This window comes from Myotis nattereri, assembly GCF_964212035.1.
Source record: "Myotis nattereri genome assembly, chromosome: 17".
In the NCBI taxonomy this organism is placed as follows: domain Eukaryota; kingdom Metazoa; phylum Chordata; class Mammalia; order Chiroptera; family Vespertilionidae; genus Myotis; species Myotis nattereri.
Window position 1 is genome coordinate 53,484,299 of NC_138092.1, and position 27,898 is coordinate 53,512,196.

A 27,898-nucleotide genomic window follows, 5' to 3' on the forward strand; every position below is an offset into this window, starting at 1 on the left:
TTTTAACAATAATCTTTATTACTGTACTTTCAAAGGTACATGTAATCCTGAGCTACCACATTCATGTAGTTACTAGAGGCCCAGCGCGCAAAACTGCGCGAGCTCCCAGACCCCCCCGCAGGACCCGAGACCCGCAGCGTGCGAGACCCTCATGCACCTCCTGGTGACTGGTCGCTTGGTCGTTATGGCGTTACGGCGTTATGGCCACCGACCTTTTATAATACAGATCATTTACTCTTTCAAGTTTACATGTATTTTCTTCCAAATGGTTTGATGAGCACATTTTTGTACTAATTGGGAACATAAATAAATTAACATGTTCTTGTCCCTGGAAGAGCCAATTAATTCACTCAGATCATCTCATTTCAAATTCTGCTTTAAGGGCTTTAGAACATTGTTTTTCAACTAAGCAATTTCTTTTTCATCCTAGTGAATTCTTTGAAAACTGTTGTTTTTTGTCTGTAATCTATTTTCATGAATAAATTTTTGATTACTTGAACAGCTATATTTGAGAAAAATGGTAAGAGTAACTGCTTCAAATCTCAACATATTAGCTAGTATAAAATGCACAGGCTCCCTTCACACAGAAGTAGTCCCTGATGATCCCAATAGGAAACATTTACCATGTTTAATGAAGAAGAGGTCAAGCAAATGTACATATATCTTTGTTTAAGTGGTTAAGTATTATAAAACATGTTATTTAAAATGCTTCCTTCAGGCATTATAAAGAAATACATACAGAAATACATTTATGATTTTATGACATTAAAATCATAAATCTAGACCAGAACTTATATAATTGGCAAATAAAACAACAGACAAAATAAAAGACAAAAGTCCTGTGATCTCTGAGGAAAAAAATGCATTTATCCAACATCATCTTTAACTGTGGACAAATAAATATTTTCATTATTGTATTTTAAATTACTACCAAAATAGTGTATCTTTCTACAAACAACAAAAAACAAGCAAACAGTATCTATAAATGGTTTTTATCTGACAAGAATGTCAAGTATTTGAAGGTACACTCAAATTCTTTTCCTGAATAAGGTCACTATGATCTTAAAACAGTTCAAGCAAAATGCATATTGCTTAGATTTTAAAGCAGGCAATTTTGATATGGTAATTAAAATGTAAGTATACATAGAAACATTTATAAATACTTCTTGGTAATACTCACAGATCAGCAAGTAATTGAATAACTATTTAAAAATGAAAGGTGATCTAATGCTTAGTGGCAAATCCAAAAACATGTTTAAGAGATGTAAAAGGACATGAAGACACGGCTTTATTATTCAGAGCTTGAAAACCTAGCAGCAAAACAAACTATCATTTGCATATAATGTAGTGCAATGAGCATTTGTTCATAAAAGACTCCCAAAGTCTTGAAACTTTATACATAAACCAGAATGGAATCCATGAGGATAAATGATTTAAAGAGTCCAGAGCAGCTTATCAAAAACTGCTAGATACTCTCACCTGATTCACTAGCTCATAAGCAAGCTTATGCAAAACTGTGTTCTGGATAGCTCACTCTTATGGCTCCCCAATAGCACGCTCGGATAAGGCAGATCAAGCCTAAGAGATAAGCAATTGCCCACAAAACATAGGTTGCATGAAATCGCCTTGCAAAATCTTGGGTGCCAACCTAAAATAGAAAGCAATATAAATACAAAAGGTTGGAAACTTAAAAAAAATATTATCTACTTAGATAACTTGTGTTGGGAGATTAAAAATGGTGGCAGAGTAAGGGGTTGTTACACAGACGCGCTCCAAGGATGAAACGGGAATTACCACTGAAACACAAAGAAGCCACCCTGAATAATCGCTGGAGAACGTGTGTTGGTTCACACATGATTCTTCTGAGCAATGTTCTTGGGGCCACAAAATCCCTATGAAATGAGTTTGTATACTTTTGATTATCACTCACCGGTTAAAATTATTAAGATGCTGCTATTATAGCTATAAATTTTATGAAGTAAGCAAAAAAAAAAAAAAAAAACCCAACTAAAATATGTTATTACTAAAAGGAACTTAATCTGTATAATTTCACCTGGTGAGTGATATGTGGACAGGTGCAACAAAGGAGCCTGGAAAGTAAATGGCAGCAAAGCAGATCAGCCCTTCCTCTCCCCATGATACCCCCATGCCAACTGCTTAGCTCCAGCATCTTCTGAAAACAAGCCACTCACATGACAACAACCTCTGCTTCACTTGAACAAGGAGAAGACGGGTTCTGCAGACCTCCATAGCTGACTGAGTGTTGCTTTGGCTTTGGCCATGGCCAGGTTGGTTCTGGCATTAAGTGAAAACAAATGGGCTTCCCTTAAATGGATAGTAAAGTCCCAGTGCCAAGGACCTTCAGCGGGGTCCCAAGATACCATTTCCCTTGGGTGGGTGAGCTGTACTAAAACAGGTCCATGGACTGAACTTCCCCCAATTGCCCATAGGCCTTCAGAAGGTTCTGGCCCCGGTATGCCAGGGAAGCAGGCTCTTCATTTAATTGTGATAAAGTTGAGAGGAAAGTAGTACTCACAGTTAATCCAACTCCAATGAAAAAGCACATCATTCCAATGGTAATGTATGCACAGCAGCGTCTTCGTGGAAGAGCACAACCCACTGAGGAGCTGCAAATCATGAGAACAAGAGAGAACGTTAAGTATTTAATAATCACTCTTTATCTCATCCTTGTGAGTACTCATCTGTGACTTCAGTAACATACACACTTCTATTTATTTCTTCAACTTGGGAGATAGGACATACAGAAAAATGTCATTTTTAGTGACTAACATGAATCACAATCATAATTAGTGAGTATGTGATATATTATTGTGGCTTTAAACAAAGTTTAAGCCTTGGTCATTGAAAATATCCACACAAAAACAGTGTGGTCAATAATGATCTTCCAATTAAAAAATCTATTTTCTTTTAAAAAAAATATTTTTATAGGTTTCAGAGATGAAGGAAGGAGAGAGAGAGAGAGAGAGAGAGAGAGAGAGAGAGAGAAACATCTACACTAATAAAAGAGAAATATGTAAATGAACTGTCACTTTGAGATGTCTACCAGCCAATCAGAAGTGAATATGCAAATTAGCAGGACAAAGATGGCGGTGGCCACGGAGCCAACTGGAGAGGGCAGGAGGCTTGGGTTGCCCCTGGCATTGGAGAAAGCCAAGCTTCCTGCCCGCCCAGGCCGGCCACTGAAGGAGGGGCCTGCAACCAGCCCTCAGTCCCTCACCCAGGCTGGCCAGGCCCCCCAGCAGGGACCCCCACCCTGAAGGGGTGTGGCCAGCCTTAAAATGGCCCTCAGCCCCTTACCCAGTCTGGCCACGCCCCCATGGGAAGAGTCCCCACTGGGGGGCGTGGCCAGCCTGGGTGAGGGGCTGAGGGCTGTTTGCAGGCTTGCCAGGCACCCCAGTGGGGACCCCCACCCTAAAGGGGGTGTGACCAGCTGCAAACAGCCATCAGTCCCTCACCTAGGTGGGCCAGGCACCCCAGCGAGACCACCACCCTGATCCGGGACACCCTTCAGGGCAAACCAGCCGGCCCCCACCCATGCACCAGGCCTCTATTCTATATAATAAAAGGGTAATATGCAAACTGACCCTAACAGCAGAACGACTGGGAATGACTGGTCACTATGAGACACACTGACCACCAGGGGACAGACACTTAATGCAGGAGCTGCCCCCTGGTGGTCAGTGTGCTCCCACAGGGGGAGCTCTGCTCAGCCACAAGCCAGGCTGATGGCTGCCAGTACAGCGGTGGTGGTAGGAGCCTCTCCGGCCTCCTCAGCACACTAAGGATGTCAGACTACAGCTTAGGCCTGCTCCCTGCTGGCAAGTGGACATCCCCTGAGGGCTCCTGGGCTGCCAGAGGGATGTCTGATTGCCAGCTTAGGCCCAATCCCCTGGGGAGTGGGCCTAAGCCAGCAAGTGGTCATCCCCTGAGGGGTCCCAGATTGTGAGAGAGCACAGGCCGGGCTGAGGAACCCCCCCCCCACCACCACCACTGAGTGCATAAGTTTTTGTGCACCGGGCCTCTAGTTCTTGAATAATTATAAAAGAAAACATGAACTAGCCAGATAGAAGAGTAAGAGTCTGCTGCTGTTTAAAATGGCAGGTGATCCACAAAGAAGTGTATCAGTGACGTAATGATCTAATAAAAGACAAACATGCAAACTGACCATACCTTCACTATGCCTTAAGCCACGCCCACCAGCCAATCAGAGCGACTATATGCAAATAAACCCAACCAAGATGGCGGCTGGCAGCCACAGAGCTGGAGCGAGCAGGAGGCTTGGTTGCTCCAGTGATGGAGGAAGCCAAGCTGCCCGCCCATCCTGGCCGGCTCTGAGCTCCACTGAAGGCAGCAAAGTTTCAATTATAGAAGGTAAATAAATCTCAGAATTAAAAAAATGAAAAAAAGGAGAGGCTGGGAGCTTTCGTCGCTGAGGGGCTTGGCCTGCCTGAAAACGGCCCTCAGCCCCTCACCCAGCCTGGCCAGGCACCCCAGTGGGGACCCCCCACCCTAAAGGGGCTGTGGCCAGCCTGAAAACAGCTATCAGCCCCTCACCCAGGCTGGCCAAACCTCCTTGGGGTGAGGGTCCCCACTGGGGGGGGGGGCTTGACCAGCCTGAAAACAGCCATCAGCCACTCACCCAGGCTGGCCAAACCTCCTTGGGGTGAGGGTCCCCACTGGGGGGGGCCTGACCAGCCTGAAAACAGCCATCAGCCCCTCACCCAGGCTGGCCAGGTTCCCCAGTGGGGACCTCCACCCTGATCTTGGACACCCTTTAGGGCAAACCAGCTGGCCTCCACCCATGGACCAGGCCTCTATCCTATATAATAAAAGGGTAATATGCAAACTGACCCTAACAGCAGAACGACTGGGAATGACTGGTCACTATGAGACACACTGACCACCAGGGGACAGACACTTAATGCAGGAGCTGCCCCCTGGTGGTCAGTGTGCTCCCACAGGGGGAGCTCTGCTCAGCCACAAGCCAGGCTGACGGCTGCCAGTACAGTGGTGGTGGTGGGAGCCTCTCCCGCCTCCTCAGCAGCACTAAGGATGTCAGACTGCAGCTTAGGCCTGCTCCCTGTTGGCAACTGGACATCCCCTGAGGACTCCTGGGCTGCCAGAGGGATGTCTGACTGCCAGCTTAGGCCCAATCCCACGGGGAGCAGGCCTAAGCCAGCAGATGGTCATCCCCTGAAGGGTCCCAGTCTGTGAGAGGGCACAGGCCAGGCTGAGAGACCCCCCCCCCCCCCCCACTGAGTGCACAAATTTTTGTGCACCGGGCCTCTAGAATTTAATAATCGTTATCACGGATTAAATCACCATTTCTGCTAGTCTGAGGCTTATTATGACACGTGCATGGAAATGGAACCCAGCCTGTATTTCAGAATGCGAGGGCTCCCTGGGCTGGGACCAGGCTGCCTGCGGCAACTGCACGAGGGGCACCAGCAACAGGAGAAGGATGTGGGTGCTGGAGTCGGGCACCACCCCCTCCCCCCCACGTCCTCTGACAGGTTCATAGTAATAAGTAACTTCTCCACCTTAGGAGTAACTTTAGGGTACTTGTTATTTGTGTTTAAGGAAATAAAATTTTCACTCAAAATCTTACGTCAACACATGACTCATCATTTGTAATGAAGAAAAAATTCAAAGAGAAAGAAATCAGCTGCGACTGAGAGTGCTGCAGCGTGGGGTTGGGGGGGCGGGGTGCGCATGTGACCCAGTTCTGCCAGCGTTCGTTCCTCGCAGTGCCACATCAGTGGACTTATCCCATGTGAATTTCTATGTAAGTTGTTCCTTAAGTAACTGATATAAGTTCTTCACGTTAATACACTGTCTTGTGATGTTCTAACTAATCACAGAGTACTAGGTATTCAATACGTCTTTATCACTTTCAAAATACTGCTGCTGTCCTAAATTACTTAAGCAAGCAGAAGCAGCCAGCTGTATCTGGAGTCTCCTAAAGTTCCTCCCCTGTAACATGAGGATGATAACTCCTGGTCATGGGACAGACCACAGCTGGTCCTCTAAAGGGCCGCCCAGTCCTGAGCACAGGGGCTGCCACCCACAGGCAGGCTTGGGTTCTCTTTATTTCCTATAGAAATTTTTAATTCAGTTTCTTATGCTCGGTGAAGATGCCTGCAATTTAATTTTCTTCATTTTTGTAAAAATACAGCTACTGCACAGGCATAGTCACATACTTATGTGTGTGTCTGGAAGTGTCCCTCGAGTATATATATGTTTTTAGTGTAATTATTGGGAGTTATTCACTTTGCTTCTTTGTGTACAGACTTCTACTGGATGCAAAGAAGTTATGAATTCAGATGATTAATTTCACACAAATAAAAAGGAAAATATTAGTTTTTTTGAAGCTAGAAATATGCTGTAAAGAGTTATTGTCTTGGGGCTATATTTAGTTGGGATCACTTTTAGCAGAGATAAAGGGAAATATTTTGTTATATATACCCTACTTTTCAGACAGTTTTTAATTCATTTTTCCTAGAAATAATTCTTAGGATTTCTGTATTAAAACAGATAAGGTATTTATATCATACTAACTATCGCACAGATTAAACTGTGAACTCCTGTTTTCAATTTTCAACACTGAATTGTCAAACCATTCTAGTTTAATTTCCTTAGTTTAAGTTATAATTCACATACACATATGTGGAGAATAATAACTTTTAAATTAAAATTTTATTACCAGCATAGATGCTGTGCAGCATGTTGTTAATGCAGCAGTCCAGAGGCTGCGGTCTTCGAAAGGTCTGGAGAGATCTCACATTACCTACCTAACTATGGCTTTCCGGCTTACCATGCCTAACTGTGCAGTCGATGTGGTAGCGCTGAACACCTGCTTTCCTGCTGGGATTCTAGAGCTTAGGTTTGTGCTGTTCAGCAGGTGCCTGTGGGACCTGCTCCAACAAGGACCTCGGCCCGGAGTCTGCACTGAGCCTCTCTGGGAGGCAGCACGGATGTGCGACTGGGGGAAGGGAGGGTCCTGTGCGCCTCCCCTGGGCGGGAGCTCCTGGAGACTTGCTTCTCTTTCCTCCAGACCAGTGGTTCTCAACCTTCTGGCCTTTAAATACAGTTCCTCATGTTGTAGCCCAACCATAAAATTATTTTCGTTGCTACTTCATAACTGTAATGTTGCTACTGTTATGAATAGTAATGTAAATATCTGATATGCAGGATGGTCTTAGGCGACCCCTGTGAAAGGGTTGTTCGACTGCCAAAGGGGTCGCCACCCACAGGTTGAGAACCGCTGCTCCAGACTTTGGCCCATGCACCTTTTTCTGTGCTAGTTTGTTTTGTATACTCTCACACTAATAAATCATAGCTGTGAGTACAAACATATAATAGTAATTCCTATTAGCCCCTGAGAAGATCATGGAATCTTGGGGTGATTTGGGGACTCCCAATACAGGTGCCATAAAATCTATACTAATAAAAGAGTAATATGCTAATTAGACTGGGAAACCTTCCAGACGTCCTTCCGGACAAAACTGGGGGCTTGGCCAGCCTGTAAACCACCCCCAAACAACCCTCAGCCCCTCACCCAGGCTGGCCATGCCCCCCAGTGGGGACCCCAACCCCAAAGGGTGTGTGGTCAGCCTGCAAACAGCCCTCAGCCCCTCACCCAGGCCATCCACGCCCCCCAGTGGGGACCCCTGTCCCAAAGGGGGTATGGTCAGCCTGCAAACAGCCCTCAACCCCTCACCCAGGCCATCCACGCCCCACAGAGGGGACCCTCATCCTGAAGGGGGCATGCCCAGCCTGCAAATTGCCCTCAGCCCCTCGCTCAGGCTGGCTCCACCCCCAACAGAGACCTCCCCTACCCTGATGGGGGTGTTGCCGGCCTGCAAACTGCCCCAGCCCTTAGCCCAGGCTGGCACTGCCCCCCAAGGGGACCCCCACCCTGATCCGGGACCCCCTTCAGGGCAGACGAGCCAGCTCCCAGCCGTGCACCTCTGTCTAGACCAGGGGTGGGCAAACTTTTTGACTCGAGGGCCACAATGGGTTCTTAAACTGGACCGGAGGGCCAGAACAAAAGCATGGATGGAGTGTTTGTGTGAACTAATATAAATTCAAAGTAAACATCATTACGTAAAAGGGTACGGTCTTTTTTTTTTTTTAGTTTTATTCATTTCAAACGGGCCAGATCCGGCCCGTGGGCCGTAGTTTGCCCACGGCTGGTCTAGACTAATAAAAGGGTAATATGCTAATTAAACCAGACATCCTTCTGGACAAAGCTATGGTGGCAGGGCTAAGGCAGAGGCAGTTAGGGGTGATCAGGCCAGCAGGGGAGAGCAGTTAGGGGGATCAGGCCAGCAGGTAGGCAAGCAGTTAGGAGCCAGGAGTCCCGGATTGCGAGAGGGATGTCTGATTGCCGGTTTAGGCCCAATCTCGCAGGGAATGGGCCTAAACTGGCAGTCTGACATCCCCTGAGGGGTCCCGTATTAGAGAGGGTGCAGGCCAGGCTAAGGGACAACCCATCCCGTACACAAATTTCATGCACCAGGCCTTTAGTATATTTAATAAAAATATCTTCTAGCCCTGGCCAGTGTTGCTCAGTGGTTGGAGTGTTGGCCTGCTTACCAGAGGGTCTCAGGTTTGATTCCTGGTCAAAGGCATGTGCCTGGGTTTCAGGTCTGATCCCCTCCACCCCCAACCCCCACCCACCAGGTTGGAGCACCTGTAGAAGGCAACCAATTGGTGTGTCTCTCACATGGATGTTTCTCTCTCTCTCCCTCCCTCTCTCTCTCTCTCTCTCTCTCTCTCTCTCTCTCTCTCTCTCTCCCCCTCCTTCTCTCTCTTACCCTCCACTAGCCCCTTCCCTTCCACTCTCACTGAAATCTGTGGAAAAAATATCCTCACTCCTTGGGTGAGGATTAAAAATACTATTAATAATAAATATATATATCTTCACCCTGCAGGCATGGCTCAGTGGTTTGAGTGTTGACCTATGAACCAGGAGGTCACGTTTGAGTCCCAGTCAGAGCACATGCCTGGGTTGTGGGCTTAACACCCAGTAGGGGGCGTGCAGGAGGCAGCCTATATCTCTCATCATTGACGTTTCTATCACTCTCTCCCTCTCCCTCTCCTTTCCTCTCTGAAATCAATAAAATATAATATATATATGTGTGTATATATATATGTGTATATATACACACACACACACACACGTATGTATGTGTGTGTGTGTGTGTGTATATATATATATATATATATATATATATATATATATATATCTTCTATTTTCCCCCGCTGATATAATGCCTTTAGGCAGGAGGTTAGAATAGCTAGCAAGCACCTTTTCTCCTAAATATAGCCCATTTGAATATAAATTTTAGATTATTTGTAATAGATTATAACCTCTTAGGACATATGCAAATGCTCACTAAGTTATGGATAATTTTAAACTTATTTCCTTTCAGAGAGTGATATTAAGCCTAATCATTTAAATTTTAAAATGAAATATTAAAGGGCTTAAAGATTTCCTTTTTGTATTGAAAAGTATAAATATATTATGCATTCATTCATTTCATGGCATGTCTTAAGATCAAAATCTAATTAAGTGAGAATTCTGAAATCTTTAACTTGTTCACAAGTACTTCCCAGAGCATGTCCAATGGCGGGGAACTTACATTTTTTTGCAGTGTGGGCATTTCGCCAGAGTGTTGAACCTCAATTCCATCCACTGTAAAATAAATAAAGAGAGGGCTTGAAAAGAAAAACAACTGAAGACCATCCAATCTGATAAGGTGTGTGTTTTTTTTTTTTAGCTCAAACATCACCCAGCATCACAGCCAAGGCAACTACCTTCCCCACCCCCTCCCTCTGCCTGAAGGAAGCTTGGGATTCCCATCTGAAACAGTTCCCATGACTTTCCCAAGGGTCTGACGCAAGTGGGGTCGCTCTAAAAGGAAGCTGAATGCACTGCTGTGATTAGGGTCATTTCTTTTAGATTGATGTCTCATTCACTCCAAAAGAATACAAACATTTCATGTACCTTCAAAGTTTTCTTTCCTTTAAATCTTAAGGACTTGCCTTTTAAATACATATAGATTCATTACTGAAATGCAGCTATTTATTCTATTAATTTGGGAAACTCACAAAGTAAATAAACTAAACTAAATATTTTCAATGCTGTGAAATTTGTAACTTGTCTCAATTGTTTTCAGGCCTTGTAGTGTCTAGGGCAGTGGTCGGCAAACTCATTAGTCAACAGAGCCAAATATCAACAGTACAACGATTGAAATTTCTTTTGAGAGCCAAATGTTTTAAACTTAAACTATATAGGTAGGTACATTGTTATTAACTTAATTAGGGTACTCCTAAGGCTTAGGAAGAGCCACACTCCAGGGGCCAAAGAGCCACATGTGGCCCGCGAGCTGCAGTTTGCCGACCACGGGTCAAGGGGAAAACAAGGTAGCAAATAAACAAATGAATTATCCTGATAGTTAAAGCTGGAAGGGCAAAGAATGGAGTACAAAGGATATGGCTGATCATGATCAGCATAATAATAATAATAATAATAATAATAATGTGAAGTCCTCATGTCAGAATTAAAAACTTTGCAGCCTGTTCATTCTTCATACATAGAGCATCTCTCATTAATCTGAAATTGAAGCAACAGCCCTCCTATCGGTACAGCCTGCATTCCCCAGTCACCAAACACTGTTCTTCAGGAATGTTGAAATCATCTTCAAATACAACATATTAACCCCAAACACCCTTTCCTGCTAAAAAATTAAAGTTTATAATCATAATGACCATGCTGATATGCTAATATGGTCCACTTGCCTGCAATAAATATTAAGTATGAAAGAGAAGCTTTACAAGTTAGTCTTTGACTTTCATATTACTTAGTGATTTCCATCTCAAAGGAAAATATATCATGCTTACACTTTTTTAAAGTAATAAAAATCATGTCACAAACATATCTAGGTAACTTCTCAATTTGGATTATTCTCTAGAATTCACTACTAGATGATTTTAAAAAATTAAATATAAACATTTCAATATTTCATGTTTTAATTGTCTTTCTCCTCCTATTCAATTAGAAAAGCCCGTGAGGGCAGTAAGTGTGCCTTCCTGCCTCCCAGCACTGAGCCTGTGCCGGAAACTCATTCAATATAGATTTGTGAACAAATAAAATGAACTTACTTATAATGTGGCTACCATGACAAGGATTTGGAATACAAAACAGAACTGGGCAAAATTCAAGGTAATTATGAGAGGAGCTCACTGAAGTGAAAAATAAACCTCTTTTGAAGATTTTAAAATGGTATTTCAAAATATGATTTATTTACATATAAGAAAGAAGAAGGTAGCCCTGGCTGATGTGGCTTAGTTGTTTGGAGCACTGTTCTGTACATCAGAAGGCTGTGGGTTCAATTCCTCGTACAGGATGTAACTGATGGGTGTTTCTCTCTCTTTCTTTCCCTCTCCCTTCCTCTTCTCTAAAAAAAAAAAAAAAAAAAAAAAAAAATCAATAAAAACATATCCTTGGGTGAGGATTAAAAAAAGACAAAAAAGATAAATATATTTAATGTAGTAAAAGTAATAAATGTATCCATACCTACAGAGTCTATCATTCTATTATAAATCAATAGGTAATGATTTTTAAAAGAAATCTGTTAACTACTCTCACCAAGTATACCCTCTAACTCAGAGTTCCTCAAACTTTTTAAACAGGGGGCCAGTTCACTGTCCCTCAGACATTCCACACATGTGCACTGCGGGCCGGGGACGAGTCGGCTGCTAAGCAGGACAGGCAGCAGCGGCAAAAACACCCAGCACGCTGGATAAATGTTTTCGGCGGGCTGTAGTTTGAGGACCCCTGCTCTAATTTACCTAGTATATCCTCTAATTTACGCACTTTGTCACTGATTTAATCAATAGAATATAAAAGCAAGAAAGAAGATTTATCCTACTAAGTCAGAAAAGCATAACAATTCTTGATAAATGTAATAAATTGGATAAATGCATGCATTTCCATTTCCTTGCCCAAACCTAACTAAAATGATAGTGAATGGATTTAAAACTGTATAAGACCACAAAGACAAAAGAGAATCAGAAGGGAACTGGGACACTGGAAACTGATGTAGACTTGGCAACTGACTCAGTCAGTGATGGTGTGGCCGTCTGCAAGGGCCTGTGTGTGAAGCAAGTGGCCCACAGGGACAGAGCAGTGGTGAGGGGCCGCCAGGGCTTCCCCTGGGGGGTGAGAGTGGCGGTAAAGTAGGAATACGGGTTATAAACTTCCCTTCACACCACAAAGTCAGGATCCTCTCCTTCCCCAACACATTTGAGAGAAGAGAATTCATTCTGAAAAGAGGTTTGTGAGTTGAGGAACACCAGGCTGATCAGGGGAAGAATAAGACAGCGCTCTAGAAGCAGGCACAGGTTCCATTCTGCCTTCTGAGTAGTGGGTGAGACCTTCACCCACTACCTTTCTCAGATCCTAGAAAGCGTCCTCACAAGAGATCTGGGATTGTTCCCGTAGAAACTTACCATAAAAAAACCTCATTGACACTCAGAGTTGACAATTCTTCAAAAGGAGAGAAGAAGGAGAGGAAGGTAAGGAGTGTGTGTGTGTGTGTGTGTGTGTGTGTGTGTGTGTGTGGCCGGGGTGGGGGGAGAGGTGGCGGGAGGAGAAAGAAGGAGAAAAAGTTGAATGCCTGCTGCATGCATAGAGATCCCAATCAGGGATATGCTGTCAAATAAATAAACTTTTCAGTAAAACCTCTATCACAAAAGAAAAACAGATAGAAAAATGGGTAGAAAACAGAATAAGGCATAAAAAATAACATGCCTCAGAAAAAAATAAGAGCTGCAGAAAGTTGCTATAAAGAAGAGAAAGCTCTTTATAAAAAATGAAAAATTAATCAGAGAACACAGGGAAACTCTTGGGAATTAAAAGTTAAGTTAGATCATCTACACTAATAAAAGAGAAACATGGTAATTGGCGTACGACCGCTACCCTTCCCACTGGCTAATCAGCAAGATATGCAAATTAACTGTCAGCCAAGATGGCGGCCGGCAGCCAGGCAGCTTGAAACTAACATGAGGCTTACTCCAACGTTCCCCGCCTGACTTGCCGGCCTCTCAGCTGCAACTCTAAGCAACTATGTTGCAAATGTAGAAGCTAAACAAAACCCCAGAAACCTGCTTTACTCAGTGGGGCTTCAGCCAGCCGGACCGCAACATTGTATCAAATACAGACGGTAAACAAAGGCCAGAAACCTGTTTTCAGCAGCCGAGGCCTCAGAGCTAAAGCTGGCCCAGAATAAAAAAGAAAAAACGGAGCGGTTGGGAGCTTCAGTCACCCGTCAGCCTGAAAATGGCCCTCAGCCCCTCAGCCAGACTGGCCAGGCACCCCAGTGGGGACTCCCACCCTGATCCAGGACACCCTTCAGGGCAAACCAGCCGGCCCCCACCTGTGCACCAGGCCTCTATTCTATATAGTAAAAGGGTAATATGCCTCCCGGCACTGGGATCAGCATGACAGGGGGCAGCACCCAAACCCCCTGATCGCCCTGTGGCTCTGTGTGTGACAGGGGGCAGCGCCCCAACCCCCTGATCGGCCCTGCTCTGTGGGTGATAGAGGGCGGCGCCCCAACCCCGCCCCCCCCATGGGCCCTGCTCTGTGTGTGACGGGGTAGAGCCATAACCTCCCCATCAGCCCTGCCCTGAGTGTGACAGTGGCGGTGCCCCAACCCCCTGATCGGCCCTGCTCTGTGGGTGATAGGGGGCGGCGCCCCAACCCCCTGATCCGCCCTGCTCTGTGTGTGACGGGGGGTGGTGCCCCAACCCCCCTGATGGGCCCTGCTCTGTGAGTGACAGTGGGGAGCTCCTCAACCCCCTGATCGGCCCTGCTCTGTGTGTGACAGGGTACAGAGCCCCAACCCCCCTGATCTGCCCTGCTCTGTGCGTGACAGGGGGTGGTGCCGCAACTTCCCTATCGACCCTGCCTTGAGTGTGACAGGGGGCGGTGCCCCAACCCCCCAATCGGCCCTACCCTGAGCGTGACTGAGGGTGGCATTGCAACCTCCCAATCTGCCCTGCTCTGTGCATGACAGGGGGTGGTGCCCCAACTCCCCAATGGGCCCTGCTCTGAGCCCGACCTGGGGCTGCACCTAGGGATTGGGCCTGCCCTCTGCCACCCGGGAGCAGGCCTAAGCCAGCAGGTCGCTATCTCCCGAGGGGTCCCAGACTGCGAGAGGGCACAGACCAGGCTGAAGGACCGCCCCCCCCCCCCCGAGTGCACATATTTTTGTGCACCGGGCCTCTAGTCTGAAATAAAAGTTTTGAATTAAAGTTCGAAGATATAGTTAGAGCCATTTCCCACTAAGGAAAGGAAAAAGCCAAAGGGGAAGAGAATGTTTCAGAGAGAGAGAAAGTGATCTTTCATAGAGAAAGGGAACAAAGCCAGCAGCGGGGACCAGGAGAGACTACTGAGAACCAAGAGCTTGCCCACTCCCCCACCACTCCCCCAGCACATCTGAATGCCATTCAGAGCCCTAGGCACCATGGAAGAGGAAAGAGGAATATCACAAGGAAAAGGTCACAGAGAAAGGGTCAGGAGTCAGAACAGCATTGAATTTCTCACCAGAGGGGCAAACCCTTCAACATCTTGAGAGGAAACAATTGTCAAACTGTAATTCTACATCTGAACAAATTATAAAGTGAATGTGAAATTAGATTAAAGCTGTTTAAAAAATGAAAGGGCTCAAATTTATCTTTCTACATCCTTTCTCGAAAAGCTGAGAGGAAGTGCTCCAGCAGAAGGATTAAAGCCAGGACCCCACCTGGGAGACAGTGCCAGGGACTACAGGATACTGTGAAGGGAAGCCCTGGCGGCAGCTGAGAGGCAGGATCCCTGCTGTGTGTCCTGGAGGGACAGGAGTGCCACACTCTGTGAAAGAATACGGGAAGAACCAATGATTTGTACATAGAAAAGTAGATTCCAGAGGGGGAGGGAAAACGAACAAATCCAAGAAAAATGTGAAAGCCGTACAGGAGAGGAATATAGCACATTCCTTGGCTCAGCTGTGAATACCATTTACCTAATGATAAAATATGTAAACACTAAGTATTAATGGAATAAAATATTATAACTCTCCTGGGAGAATGGAATGAGAGGATATGAATGGGGCAGGCAGGTAATATCTAAACTTGTTTCATCAAAAAGAAAAAGGATAAACAAACAATTTAACCCCAGAAAGTCAATGTCAGCAGAGCAGCTGGAAGGGACGAAGCCCTGGGGTTGGCAGTGGGTGCGTTAGATAAGAGGCGACCGCTGTTTTCCCATAAAGCTTTCTATTCCGAGTTGACATTAGCAATTATGTGCACAAGTGACTTCACTAAAATAAAAACTAGAAGAAATAAAGCAAATCTTACGCTCTGTCACCCTTATGGCTGGTTTTGTTTATAGAAACTGCCCCTCAGGGCCTGCCCCTTGCCCTCAGGAGGGCTCCTTCCCACGCAGGCTCCCCAGGAACGTCATGCTTCCAGGGGCTGAGGAGCCCTCCTGACACCGTGAGTCATGAAATTAACCTGTAAATGTCAAACTTAAGGTTAAAGGTAAGAGTAGTAACTAACTTTTGGTCATATGTAGTTACTTATGCCTTCTAAGTTTTTACCCAATGCTTTATCTAATTACAGATACCAGAGTTCATCCACTTTACTTCAAGTTTATCTTTTTAAATAAGAAAATCTCTGATAAATCCTAATAAGATTTATTAGGATTTATAATAAATTTTTATAAATTTATTATAAAATTTATCATAGATTCAGATTTTTCTGAATCTATAAACCTGCACTTTGTGCTCCACTGAGAAGGTGAGGATGGGGAGACTCTGCCCCTCACCAGGCCACGGGGTTCCCAGGAGCTTCCCTGGAGAGGCCCTTTTGGCAAATAAACCAAGAGAGGTGCACCGCATGCCTGACTCACAGCAGCTGCCGCGCACTCTGGCTGCACTTCCAAGTACCTGACTTTCTTAAAAAGGCTCCACTGAAGCCTTCTGGTCAGTCCACTGGACAGACCCGCTGACCATGAGTGGCGGCCAGACCCATGTGGCCACGATCAGCACTGAGAGGTGAGGTCACTTAGACGTGCCGGCCACTCACCAGGAAGGTGTTCCCGCAGTGCCCGCACGCCACCCGGGCGCCTTCTGGTTGGGTTGGCACCGCAGGTTGAGCTGGCTGCTCTTCAGAAATGAGCATCACTGGGCCCAGGTTAACGATGCGCCTGCTGCAGGGAGAGGAACAGCTTCATTAGCCACCAATGAGCTGGGAGGACAGCAATGAAAACAGGTTCTATTAATTGTTTAAAAATTAAGTTAATAAGCCCAACTCTGGAGTCAAAATCACAAAGAAAAAAACACTTAGGAACTATTTAACTACCATTTGCAATAAAAAAAACAAACTTGGGAATGATTTAACTGCTGTTCTAGGTTCAAATCATAAAGTTATTATTCCCTATCTAGGAAGACAGCTTGAGTGTGGCCAAACACTAAATACTAAACACAGTGAAACACCCTGTATCTGCCAGGAGCGAGCCCCAGCCTCCGCTGCTGTCACACCACCCCTGCCTGCACTCCTGGCTCCCTAGCATCTGCCTAGTCAGACAGAAAGGGAAGCGGCGGCTACTTTCCTTCCAGGGAGGGCTGTGCATGATGCACTGGTCCAAAGGCAGAAACCATAGGAAAAAACAGTCCAGGTCTTGGCATTCTACAACCTGGGCACATCCATGGTGGCATCTGCACATAACTCCAGAACGTATTATATAGAATGTGCCCTGCAAAGGTTAGTGCACCCAAGGCAGGCGCCCAACGGCGTTTAGAACAAACACCTCCAGATGAAGAAGAATTAGATAAAAGGCAAACTGATTCGTTGTTTTTAAATATGTAAGTTTCACAAGTAACTGACTTATTACAGTGCATTAAGTACGTCAGGAAAACTTCCATTGCTCATTCAGGAATATTGTGTCTTGCAAATGCCTGTGACCATTAATTTCAAACTATATCATTCCTTTCACAAAGAAAAATAATCCAGGTCCTGTAATGACCACGAGGACACAGACTTTGTTTAGAACAATGCCTGGCACATATGTGCCTTTAATAAATACTTGTTGAATGAATGAATGAATGAATGAATGAATGAATCCTCATCTCTTACCAGTTGGGTCTCGGGCAGCCTATTCGCCGAGATGTGTCCTTACAAACGAGGAGACAATTGCAAGGGCATCTAACATACTTCTTCCCTGCCGGGGGGTTTCTGATTGGCTGGACAAGAGAAGGAAATACAAACACAGCAAATTAACCAAAGTGCAGGCTGACAAAGCTTGTCTGTGTATACAAAAAGCATTAATTCTTTGAAAACGAAGGCTAATGGTATCAAATTACAGTTTAAGGACAAGTGCATCATAAATGCTTTTAAATAGTCTACTCTTGGCAAGCACTCCATGAAATTTGGAGGCTGTTGAGAGTTGATAATGAAGGAAATATTTCCAAATTAGTTTGTAAGGGTCTTTAATATGAGAGGAATGTTTAATGCACCCGTTCACAGGACAAGGTCCTCTGACTGTCTGGCAGGTGCAAGCATTCCCGGGGCTCGTGCACCTGTCCAGGGGAAGAGCAGGTTTACTCAGAACAGTGGGCAAAGAGGAGTGTGCGCTGACAAATGTGAACTTTTCCTAAACTTTACTCACTAGAATAGCAGAAGTGATTCATTTTAAAATATATATATTTTTATTAATTTCAGAGAGGAAGGGAGAGGAAGAGAAAGATAGAAACATCAAGGATGAGAGAGAATCATGATGCGCTGCCTCCTACACACCCTCTACCAGGGATCGAGCCCACAACCTAGGCATGTGCCCTGACCAGGAATCGAACCATGACCTCCTGGTTCATAGGTTGACGCTCAACCACTGAGCCACGCTGGCCAGGCAGAAGGATTAAGTTTATGATACCTTTTTAACTTATAAAAACTTATAATAGCTCTAATGCTAGCGATTCTTTTATTTTCTTTAATTTTATAATCAGTTTAAAAGCTTCAATACTAGCATGTTGCACCGAAAGGAGAATATCACTCCTGGGCACAATAGCTTGAAATGTGTGACCTGAATCTAACCATAGGGAACATCAGAGAAACCCAAATTCAGGAATGTCTCACAAAGTATCTTGCCTGCACTCTTCAAAAATGTCCAGGCAATAAAGGACAAAGCAAAACCAAATTTCAGATAAAGGAAGATTAAAGAAACATGATAACCAAGTGCAACATGTAATTCTATATTGACTTTTGGACCAGATTTTTATTTTTAATGGAATAACTGGACAAACATGAACTCGGCCAAAACTTAGATAATAGTATGTTAATTTCTTGCATCTGATAATTGTACTGTAATTGTATAAGTGAATGTATTATTTTTATTATTATTATTTTTATACGTTTTTATTGACTAGAGAATGAGAGGCCGCCTCCTGCACTCCCGTCCCTGGGGATCAAGCCTGCAACCGGGGCATGTGGCCTGGCCAGGAATAGAACCGGTGACCGCTTCACCCGTGGGGCAGTGCTCAAACACTGAGCCACGCCAGCTGGGCTGAATGTCCTATTTTTAAAGAAATTCACACTAAGATGTTTATCAGTAGTTAAGCATCATGGCTGCAATTACCTTAAAATATTATACAAAATGATAATTTATTTAGAAAGAGAAAGCTGATGTGACAAGATGTTAATATGTGAGGGCTGTGCATGAAGAAGCTATGAGCACTTTCTGTACCACCTACTATTGTTGTTATAACTTTTCTGTAAGTCTGCACCCGATTTTAAAAAGACTTCCAGCCCTGGTCCAGTAACTCAGTTGGTCAGAGTACCATCCTGATGCGCCAAAGTTGTGGATTTGGTCCCTGGTCAGGGCATGAACAAGAATCAGCTAATGAATGCATGAATAAGTGGAACGACAAATTGATGTTTCTCTCTCTCTCAAATCAATAAAAAAAAAGATTTAAAAAAACTTAAGTAAATAATCTTGGTAGAAATATATAAAAGTTAGCAATAAGCCACCTATAATTTATTAAACATTATATAGAAAATCTGAATATTTAAAATTCACAAACATTCAGAATGTATTACTATACTACCTAAAATGTATCCATATTCACACACACACCCTCCTACGTCCCTTTCCAATTCTATCTCCTGACATAAAAAGGGCATGTGTTAGCCTTGCTCTGTGTTGTTGTTGTTGTGAGGTTGTTTTTTCATCTCCACAGGAACATCAGGTTCCTCTCAGAGGTGGTTGACCCGAGGAGAATGAATCATCGTAAACCTGCGCCGTTCTGTTGAGCCCTGGTCCATCCTATCTTCTTTTTTCTATCTAGAATTTCTCCAGAGAAGCATCCAGTTTCCTAGCACCTCCTCATTTCACAAATTTAAGATCAAATTACATGAACATTAGCAAGTCTTATACTAAAGCACTCCTCAAAGACTTTTTTTCCTTCCCTGTAATGTTACTGATTCCACACAAGACAATCTGATTGGATACTATTCATTTTCTCTGGAATATTCACAATTATTTGCATTCTTATATAAGAGGGTTAGTAATGATATAAAAATTTCAGCACAACTTTCTTTATGTCCAGAAATAACTTATTATAGTCAAACCTCCTGCTGCTGGGTGAGCGCAGCCCTTCTAAGCAGCCAGGCTGACGGTGGTAGCTAAATGCACAGGGACTTGGAGATTCTGTTTGGACTGTGCTGTTTCTGTACGGGCCCAGCCTGTTCTGTTGATGTCCAAGTGCAAGTGTACAGTTTTAAAACTCCTCTTTCTCTACTTATTTAAAAACAAAAGTTTTTATGGGTGGTGTGTTGTGTATTTAGTTTAATATGATTTCAAATCCATCTGCTTATGATTTGAAGTTGTTTAAATGCCCTTGTTTATGACACAGACCAGAAAGGTTGTTTTTAGAAGTGAAGTTGTGTCAGGACTCATCACCTCCTCTGTGGGCCCAGCTGGGGGCGTATCCGCAGGATGGTGGGGGGAGGGGGGGAGCAGCAACCAAGGCCAGGGGACCTGCAGGCTGACTCCTGAGGCCGTGAAGAGTGCTGGAGAGTTTGGGCTAGGCAAGGCACCCTCTGCTGACCTAAACAGCCCTGGGAACATCGGGAGACATTTCTCCCACGTGGCCAAGGTGACCCTGGGTGGGCAGTGGCCCTAAGCCCTGCCCAGCCATGGAATGACAGCCTCGGAGCAGCCAGGCAGCCCGCCCAGCACCGGTTCCCTGCAGCGCGACTCAGCAAGCAGGGGCTGAAGTGGGAGCGCAGCTGGAAGTCAGGGCGTGGCTCCCTGTCCCCAGCTCCCATGCAGAGGCCCACCCACCTCCGTTGCATGGGGACGTTCTCCTTTGTCTCCCCTGCCTGGAACAGCAGTGTGTCACCCTGTCGTGTGGACTGTGCTGTTTCTGTACCGGCTTCTTGAAAGGTACTGTCGCGTGTGCTGCTGGCTGGTGAAATCGTTCCAGTCCCCATGGCAGACCTGGGTAAGCCAACGGCCGGCAAAGACAGAACCAGCCCCGAGCAGAATCTGCTGCCTCTCTCCAAACAAAAACAGCGGAGTAGAGGAACAGGAGGGAAAACCACGAATACAAAATTCAAGGAGACCTCTGAGGCACTGGCCGATGTTTTTTAGTTACTGCTTATGTCCAACAACTTGTATTGTTTGCCAGCTCCACGAAGAGCACGAAGGAGGTTCATGCTAATGACGTTTACTACTAAGTGTTCAACTTAAACAACCAGGCGGCTTTATAGATGCCATCTGACCTATACAATAAAAGCCTAATATGCTGAGTGCCTGGTGACCGGTCAACTGTTCAAACAATCAAAGCATAATATGCTAATGATATGCTAAGACTGCTCAACCACTCGCTATGATGCACATTGACCACCAGAGGGCAGACATTTGACTGGTCAACCAGTCGTATGACCCGCACTGACCACCAGGGGGCAGACACTCCAACCGGTAGGTTAGCTTGCTGCTGGGGTCCGGCCAATTGGGACTGAGTGAGAAGGGCCAGACACACCCTGGAGCCCTCCCACGGTCCCTCCCCAGCTGACCGGCCCTGATCGGCCCCCATCAGGACTGGGCAAGACGGGGCTGGACACGCCCTGGAGCCCTCCTGTGCTCCCTCCTTGGCCCCAATTGTGCACCGGTGGGGTCCCTTGGCCTGGCCTGCACCCTCTCGCAATCCGGGACCCCTCAGGGGATGTTGGAGAACCAGTTTCATCCCAATCCCGCAGGCCACTCCCCTCAGGAGGGCACCAGATTCAGGGCTCATGGCTGGCGAGAGCTGCTGCTGTGGCAGTGTGAGCCTCTCCTGAATGGGACTGATTGGGCGTGAGCCCGCGGCAGGCGCAGTGGGGCCAGGATGAGCGGGAGCAGCAGGTAGGAGCTGCAGGTGGCATTGAACTGCGGGTTTTGTCCGGATCCACACAGGCCACTCCGGGGAACCCCGCCCATGCACGAATTTGTGCACTGGGCCTCTAGTCTATGCAATAAAGTTTTTCCAATGATGTCCTTTATAGAAAAAAATATTTACAATGGAAAAATCACTTTGTAACTTAAGGCTTTATTTTATGACTTTTACATAAAACATATAAAGCCCAGCATCCATGCTTTATGGTTTTTAGAGATACAATAACCACTAGCTGACCTTTTTCATACTTATCTAAAGAGGGGAAAAAATACAAATAAAACAAATTAATTTAATTTCAGATTTTAAGAGAGATTGACATTTTAAAAATAAAGACTAACCATAAAAGCAGAAATATACTAAATCTAACTGACATACACTTTACAAATTTATTACTTAAAACTGAAAATTTTAGTTAAAATTTAGTTGATTTTCCCAAAGTTTAGTAAAAGAAATTTGCCCTTCAAATTTTTTGGACATTTCACCAAATTAATATCAAGCTAATGGAATAAAATACCAAGCAACTTATAAACAACTAGAGGCCCAGTGCACAAATTTGGGCACAGCTGGGGAGGGGATGCAGGAGGTTGGCTGGCAAGCCTGCCCCTCATAGGGGGATGGGGTAGTTGGGGACGGGGCTGGCCAGGGGGAGGGGCCGCAAACAGTTGGCTGGCCGGCCCAGCCCCCTGATCAAACTCCTGACAGAGGGGACAATTTGCATAGTAGCCTTTTATTATATAGGATTTGGTACAAATATCAATAATAAATTCCTAAAAAGAAAAGCCATACTGACAGTCTGCAAACATAAAATATGTTTAAGTAATTCTCCACATAAGTACAAAGTCCATATTTGTGGTGAACATCAGCATATTTTCATTTTAGTGAAAATGAAAATGGATTTCACTGTGATGTGAATAAACATTGAAGATAATCCTATATAATAAAAGGGTAATATGCAAACTGACCCTAACAGCAGAAAGACTGGGAATGACTGGTCACTATGACACACACTGACCACCAGGGGGCAGATGCTCAATGCAGGAGCTGCCCTCTGGTGGTCAGGGCGCTCTCACATGGGGAGCTCTGCTCAGCCACAAGCCAGGCTAACAGCTGCTAGTACAAGCCAGGCTAATGGCTGCTCTCCCGCCTCCTCAGCAGCGCTAAGAATGTCCGACTGCAGTTTAGGCCTGCTCCCTACTGGCAAGTGGACATCCCCTGAGGGCTCTGGGCTGCCAGAGGGATGTCTGATTGCCATCTTAGGCCCAATCCCCCAGGGAGCAGGCCTAAGCCAGCAGGTGGTCATCCCCCGAGGGGTCCCAGTCTGTGAGAGGGATTTCCAACTGCCAGTTTAGGCCCCATCCCAGTGGGCCTAAACAGGCAGTCGGACATCCCTCAAGGGGTCCCAGATTGGAGAGGGTACAGGCTGGGCTGAGGGACCCCCCCCCCCTCCGTGCACAAATTTAGTGCACCGGGGCTCTAGTTACAAATAACTGTCTGTGGTCAGTCTTGTTTTAAAAAGTTAAGAGCCAAAGGACATATTTAAACTCGCCCTGACATTTTCACAATGAAGTGAACTACAAACACCCGGAGGATCCTTGTATGCTGAAGAGGAATAGACAGCTGAGAGGACAGCAAGGGTGCGGAGATGCGCCATCTCTGTGTCCAGCCTGCACCTACGCTTAAGTCACACTGTGGAAGTACTTCCTTGAGGGAGAGGAGGTCGGGTAACAATCGATGCTTTTACTGGCGGAAACTCCACTTACTGTAGCCTCATTGCAGACCGTGCACTTCACCACGTGCTGGTGGAGCTTGCTGTCCAGGCTGATCAGCGACTGGCACACGCGACAGTTTATCACTGGGATGGCCCCGGAGTCCGGGCTGGCGATGGAGGTGTATGGAGGGGGCAGCTCTGCTAAAGAGATACCAGTCGCTGAGTCAGTCACACATGTTGGGTTTGAGCATAGGAAGCTGTCAAAAGGTCCCCTTTTCTTTTAGTAACGTGCATAAAACTAGTCAATCTATCATCATTTCAGAGGAGAAACACACATGGGACTGATAAAATCCAAATCATCTTGCCAGGTCTACCCCAATGACCCAGTTCCTGTCTACAAAACTATACCCCAAATGTCAACTGCCCTCCGCACCCATAACGGGGACCTGATTTCAAACTGCCCGGCAGGTCCGGACAGTGACTGGGGATGAAGCAAAGTTTGGATAAAATCCACGGTCAGATCCCTGCGGCCCGGGAGAGGGTGGAGGGGAGGACTGTGCGCTGGGCTGAGCCGAACCCCAGGCCGGGCCAGGGCGGGCAGACGGGCTGCACGCGGTGTGTCCTGGAGCGGACGTAGCTGAGCGGTGTCCGCGGAGGTGGCGGCTCGGCCTCAGTTCATGGCGCTGAGATGTCCGAGCGCCCCGAGCAGGACATCACGCGACATCACAGCATTTGTTCTGCACCAGCCACGGTGGGGTGCGGGAGACGCCTCAGGGCCCAGGGGAGCAGGAGGCCTGGAAGGGCTGGAGGAGCTCCCGTTAACACCAGGCACAGCTCCAGGGGGCAGGTGCCAGGGGAACTTCCTGAGGGCAGAGCCACGCCCGTCCCCTCCACATCCACGGCGGGCGCTCCGCTTGGACAGAGCAGCCAGCGCCAGGTTCAGGGGGAGGCCGCACCCACGTTGGTCGGAGGGGCAGAGCTCGGACAGTGGAGAGCTGGGCGCAATATCTTGGCTGAGAAGTTCCCTGTTTGGCGCGAGGTGAACTACGGCACAGTGGGCTCCCCAGCCCCGAGCGCCAGTGCGGGGAAGGGGGTCCCCACAACATCTGCCTGTTCAGTGGAGCCAAGGGTTCCTTGGGGATGCCACGGAGGGCTGCGTCTACATTTCTGAGTGGTAGATCTGTCTCCTAGACCAGTGGTCGGCAAACTCATTAGTCAACAGAGCCAAATATCAACAGTACAACGACTGAAATTTCTTTGGAGAGCCAAATGTTTTAAACTTAAACTATATAGGTAGGAACATTGTTATTAACTTAATTAGGGTACTCCTAAGGCTTAGGAAGAGCCACACTCAAGGGGCCAAAGAGCCGCATGTGGCTCAGGAGCCGCAGTTTGCCGGCCACGGTCCTAGTGTATCCAGGTTCGGTACCAAGAACACGGTGTCACAGGCTGGGAGAGCAACAGGGAACACGACACACCACCCCGTTCAGGTGGCGAGCCGATCCCAAGGAGGTGCAGTTACCAGCCCCAGGTCAGCAGCTGGGCACTGGCAGGAGGGTGGGTCCCCAGCCAAACCGCGCCCGAGGCAGGTTGTCCCTGAGACCATAATGAGGGGTGCAGTCATGCAGAGCTCAACAAATGTACCCGAAGCCAGAGAAAGGAGCTATGCTTTACATTTAGTTTTCACATATATATTTTCATTCTTACAAAGAAAAAGAGATTAACTTTCCAACAGCAGCCAGGGAAAGGGAAAAAATCTAGGAAAGTGCCAAAGCAAAACAAACTCTGAAGCAACCTTATCCCCCCACTTAGAAAGTAGTTTCTATTTAGGTAACCTGTGTTCCTTTCCAGTTAAGAAGAAAAGTGACTCTGCTACAAGGCAGAAAGAACTTCTTGTGTGGGAAACTGTTTGTTGCCTTCACTATCTGATAAGCATAGACAGAGAAACCCCCTGAAGGCTGGGTGCCTTTGAAGCCCTAGCAAAGGTCTGAGCTAGGCGCCACCTCTGTTTGTCCAGACAGTGGTAGCTGAAACTACTCCCCCATTTATTATTATGTAAATCCTTGCTGATGGGCTAGTCTGCCTGTTGCAGGGGGTCACCTGCCTAGGGCTATGCTATGGGTGCATCCCAGATCAATAAAAGCTTGGTGAGGCCTGAGCATAGAAGAGAAGTCCTTCGGGACTTGCCGCCTGGTCCCCCAATATTGCAAAATTATCTCGTGTCTTTTTCTCTCATTTGTTGTGCGGCTCCTCTTTCAGATACCGAACCCTACTCCACGCGAGTCGTGGAAGGAAACACACTCAACATCTTGCTAAACCAGTTGTTAAAAGCAAGACAACAGGCCCCACATGGAGCAACTTATGGGAAGCCCCATGTCACCAAAAGGAGACAATCACACCTGCAGCCTCTCCCGGAAATGGGAGGGTAAACCAGTCAGTGAGGAGCAGCCTGGGCAGCACTGTGAGGGCATCTGTCATGCCCGAGGAAAGTGTCCTGGGCACAGCAGTCCAAGCTCTGCTATAGGACTTCCTTGTTCCTGCCTCCTTCTGCCCAGAACAGTCTCTCATTGGCACAGCTCCTCGGAGCTCCCTTCTATTGGCTAGATGGGATGCTGCCAGAGCCATGAATCACTGAATAAAGCCAATATCTTTAAAATGTACTCAGTCCAATTCTGGTTTTTTAACACTTGAATTTCTTTGGCTCTTAAATGTTTTCTGGAACGAAACTTCTTTTTTTCTCAGTGGCTGATCTGAAACTTGTACCTTATTTTGCAGTTTGAGGAGTCTTATCAGATTAAACAAATATATGACACATGATGATGTCTACAGGCAGATCTATGGGTATGACCATTTGGTGGAATAATCGAGCCAGTATTTGATCAAAATCATAGATGCAACATAGAGGACATGAAATCTTTTATAGGAAAGTTAGTTAAACCCAAACTCCTCCTCTTAACAAACTGTCAAATATTTTGTGTTAAAAGGGTGGCTTGATGAAGTTGAGACATTCATTGATAAGCAATGAAACACATTCTAGACCATAATATTTAGACAACAGTGAAATATTAATATCAAATGTGCTCATTGAAGAAAGTTCTCCACGTGGCTCCCTCTGGCAGAGTTTAATGCTGACCCAGAAGGACTGTGTGCTTTGTCGGTGAGTTTCTGTTCCAGTTTGTACCTTATTTCTCAGCTCATGGATCATGTTGAAATATTCACAGCTAAACTGCTTTTCACTTTCCTGCTTCTTGCTAAGTGTGGATTAAGATCTCAGTAGTTGCTTTTCAAGCTATCGTTTGTTAAGTAAAAACGTTTAAACACTACACAAGTTTAACCTGCTCCAAGGCAAACATCGACGTGCACCTCCCAGGGTTTTTATACTTCTCACATCGTCTGGAGAAGATGGATGCACTTGAGCTACATTTGCAAGAGCCATTGTGACCAAGCTCACACTCTCAAGTGACTTTTAAAGCATCGCCTCCCATTCTCCACACTCCTGATCCCCTTATTGCACCCACACAAGTCACCTGAAAGGCTCACAACAAAGATCTGTGAATAAATTTAATAATTTGGTAAATAGATCCTCCCTTCTTTCTCCAGTTCCCAAAAAGCTATCAATCTTTTTGGATTCCATCTAGAGAAGAAAAATGGATAGAAATAGACACAGTATTAACTGTGTTACTTATTAAAGTTAATTTCAATCTCACCTACGTATACACCAAGAACACGCCGTCTTCCCTGCTCTCCCTCCTCGTTCACCAGCCGCAGTAACAAGGGGGGCGGGCACTCCGGGCCCCACAAGAAAATGGATGAACCTGTTCCTCTCCTTAAGGCGATGCCCGGACTGACGGAGTGTGGGTGGGTGAGCCTAGGAGACCACGTTTTTCACACGAAGCTTTTCAAGGTCAGATGCCCAGGTGAGCCGCGCCCAGGCTCCTCCGCAGCTGAAAGGGCTTGTGACAGATGGAGCGCTGACTCCGCTGAATCCGAGGCCCGTGGGCCCGCACCCAGGTCAGAGGGTGGCGCGCACTCCACGCACCAAGCCCACAGCGCAGGCAGTGGGCGCCCTCCCCTCCCACCCGCTTCCCCTCGGACAGCGCCCCTCTGCCCCCCCGCCCCACCCCTCCGCACCCGGGACAGCGCCCCTCTCCCCCCGCCCCACACCCCCGCAACCCGGACAGCGCCCCACCCCCCCCCCCACGCACAGCGCCCCTCTCCCCCAGCCCCACCCCTTCGCACCCCGGACAGCGCCCCTCTCCCCCTCCCCCCACGCACAGCGCCCCTCCCCCGCTGGGCCCGCGAGTGAGAAGGGCACTGCGGGTCTTACCTTGCGGGCTGCTTTCCGGTAGGCGCGGCGGGGCGGTGGGGGTGACATGTCCTGAGTGGGGGGCGGACAGCAGAGGCGAGCGCTCATCCGCCCCATCTGCAGCCATGGCTGCGGCGCCCGGGAAGGTGCGGGCCGCGCCGCTGTGCGGGAGGCGGAGCCGTCACCCGGCGCTGGGAGGGAGGGGCGCGGGGAGGGAGGAGTCCGGGAGGAGGGGGCGTGGGGAGGAGGGGGGCGGGGAGGGGTGACCGGCCGGGAGGGGTGACCGACCCGGAGGGGTGACCGACCGGGGCTGCCGCCCTCCTCCCCGAGCTGTGGCTCCTGTAGAGCGGCCTGGGGTCGGGAGGAGCCTCCGGCTGGACC

At 46.8% G+C, this 27,898-nt stretch overlaps 1 protein-coding gene across 1 annotated transcript; it reads right to left on the minus strand.

The window, feature by feature from the left end:
* Positions 1–4: 4 nt before the first annotated feature.
* Positions 5–27,898, minus strand: PIP4P2 (phosphatidylinositol-4,5-bisphosphate 4-phosphatase 2). The gene is made up of 7 exons (XM_081110998.1): positions 27,539–27,898; positions 23,264–23,412; positions 17,209–17,315; positions 16,159–16,282; positions 9,669–9,721; positions 2,537–2,627; positions 5–1,648 (listed from the first exon to the last, which is right to left on the minus strand). Exons 1-7 carry the CDS (start codon positions 27,642–27,644, stop codon positions 1,505–1,507), a joined length of 774 nt encoding a protein of 257 aa, XP_080967124.1. The 5' UTR covers positions 27,645–27,898; the 3' UTR covers positions 5–1,504.

What these genes read in the sequence shown, in the direction of transcription:
- PIP4P2 (XM_081110998.1), bottom strand. Translation starts at nt 27,644, where the DNA reads ATGGCTGCAGATGGGGCGGATGAGCGCTCGCCTCTGCTGTCCGCCCCC. An exon ending in GGCTGCCCGAGACCCAACTG is followed by an intron (nt 16,283 to 17,208) that starts GTAAGAGATGAG and finishes CTCTCCCTGCAG; the next exon opens with CAGGCGCATCGTTAACCTGG. An exon ending in TGCCCACACTGCAAAAAAAT is followed by an intron (nt 2,628 to 9,668) that starts GTAAGTTCCCCG and finishes CATGATTTGCAG; the next exon opens with CTCCTCAGTGGGTTGTGCTC.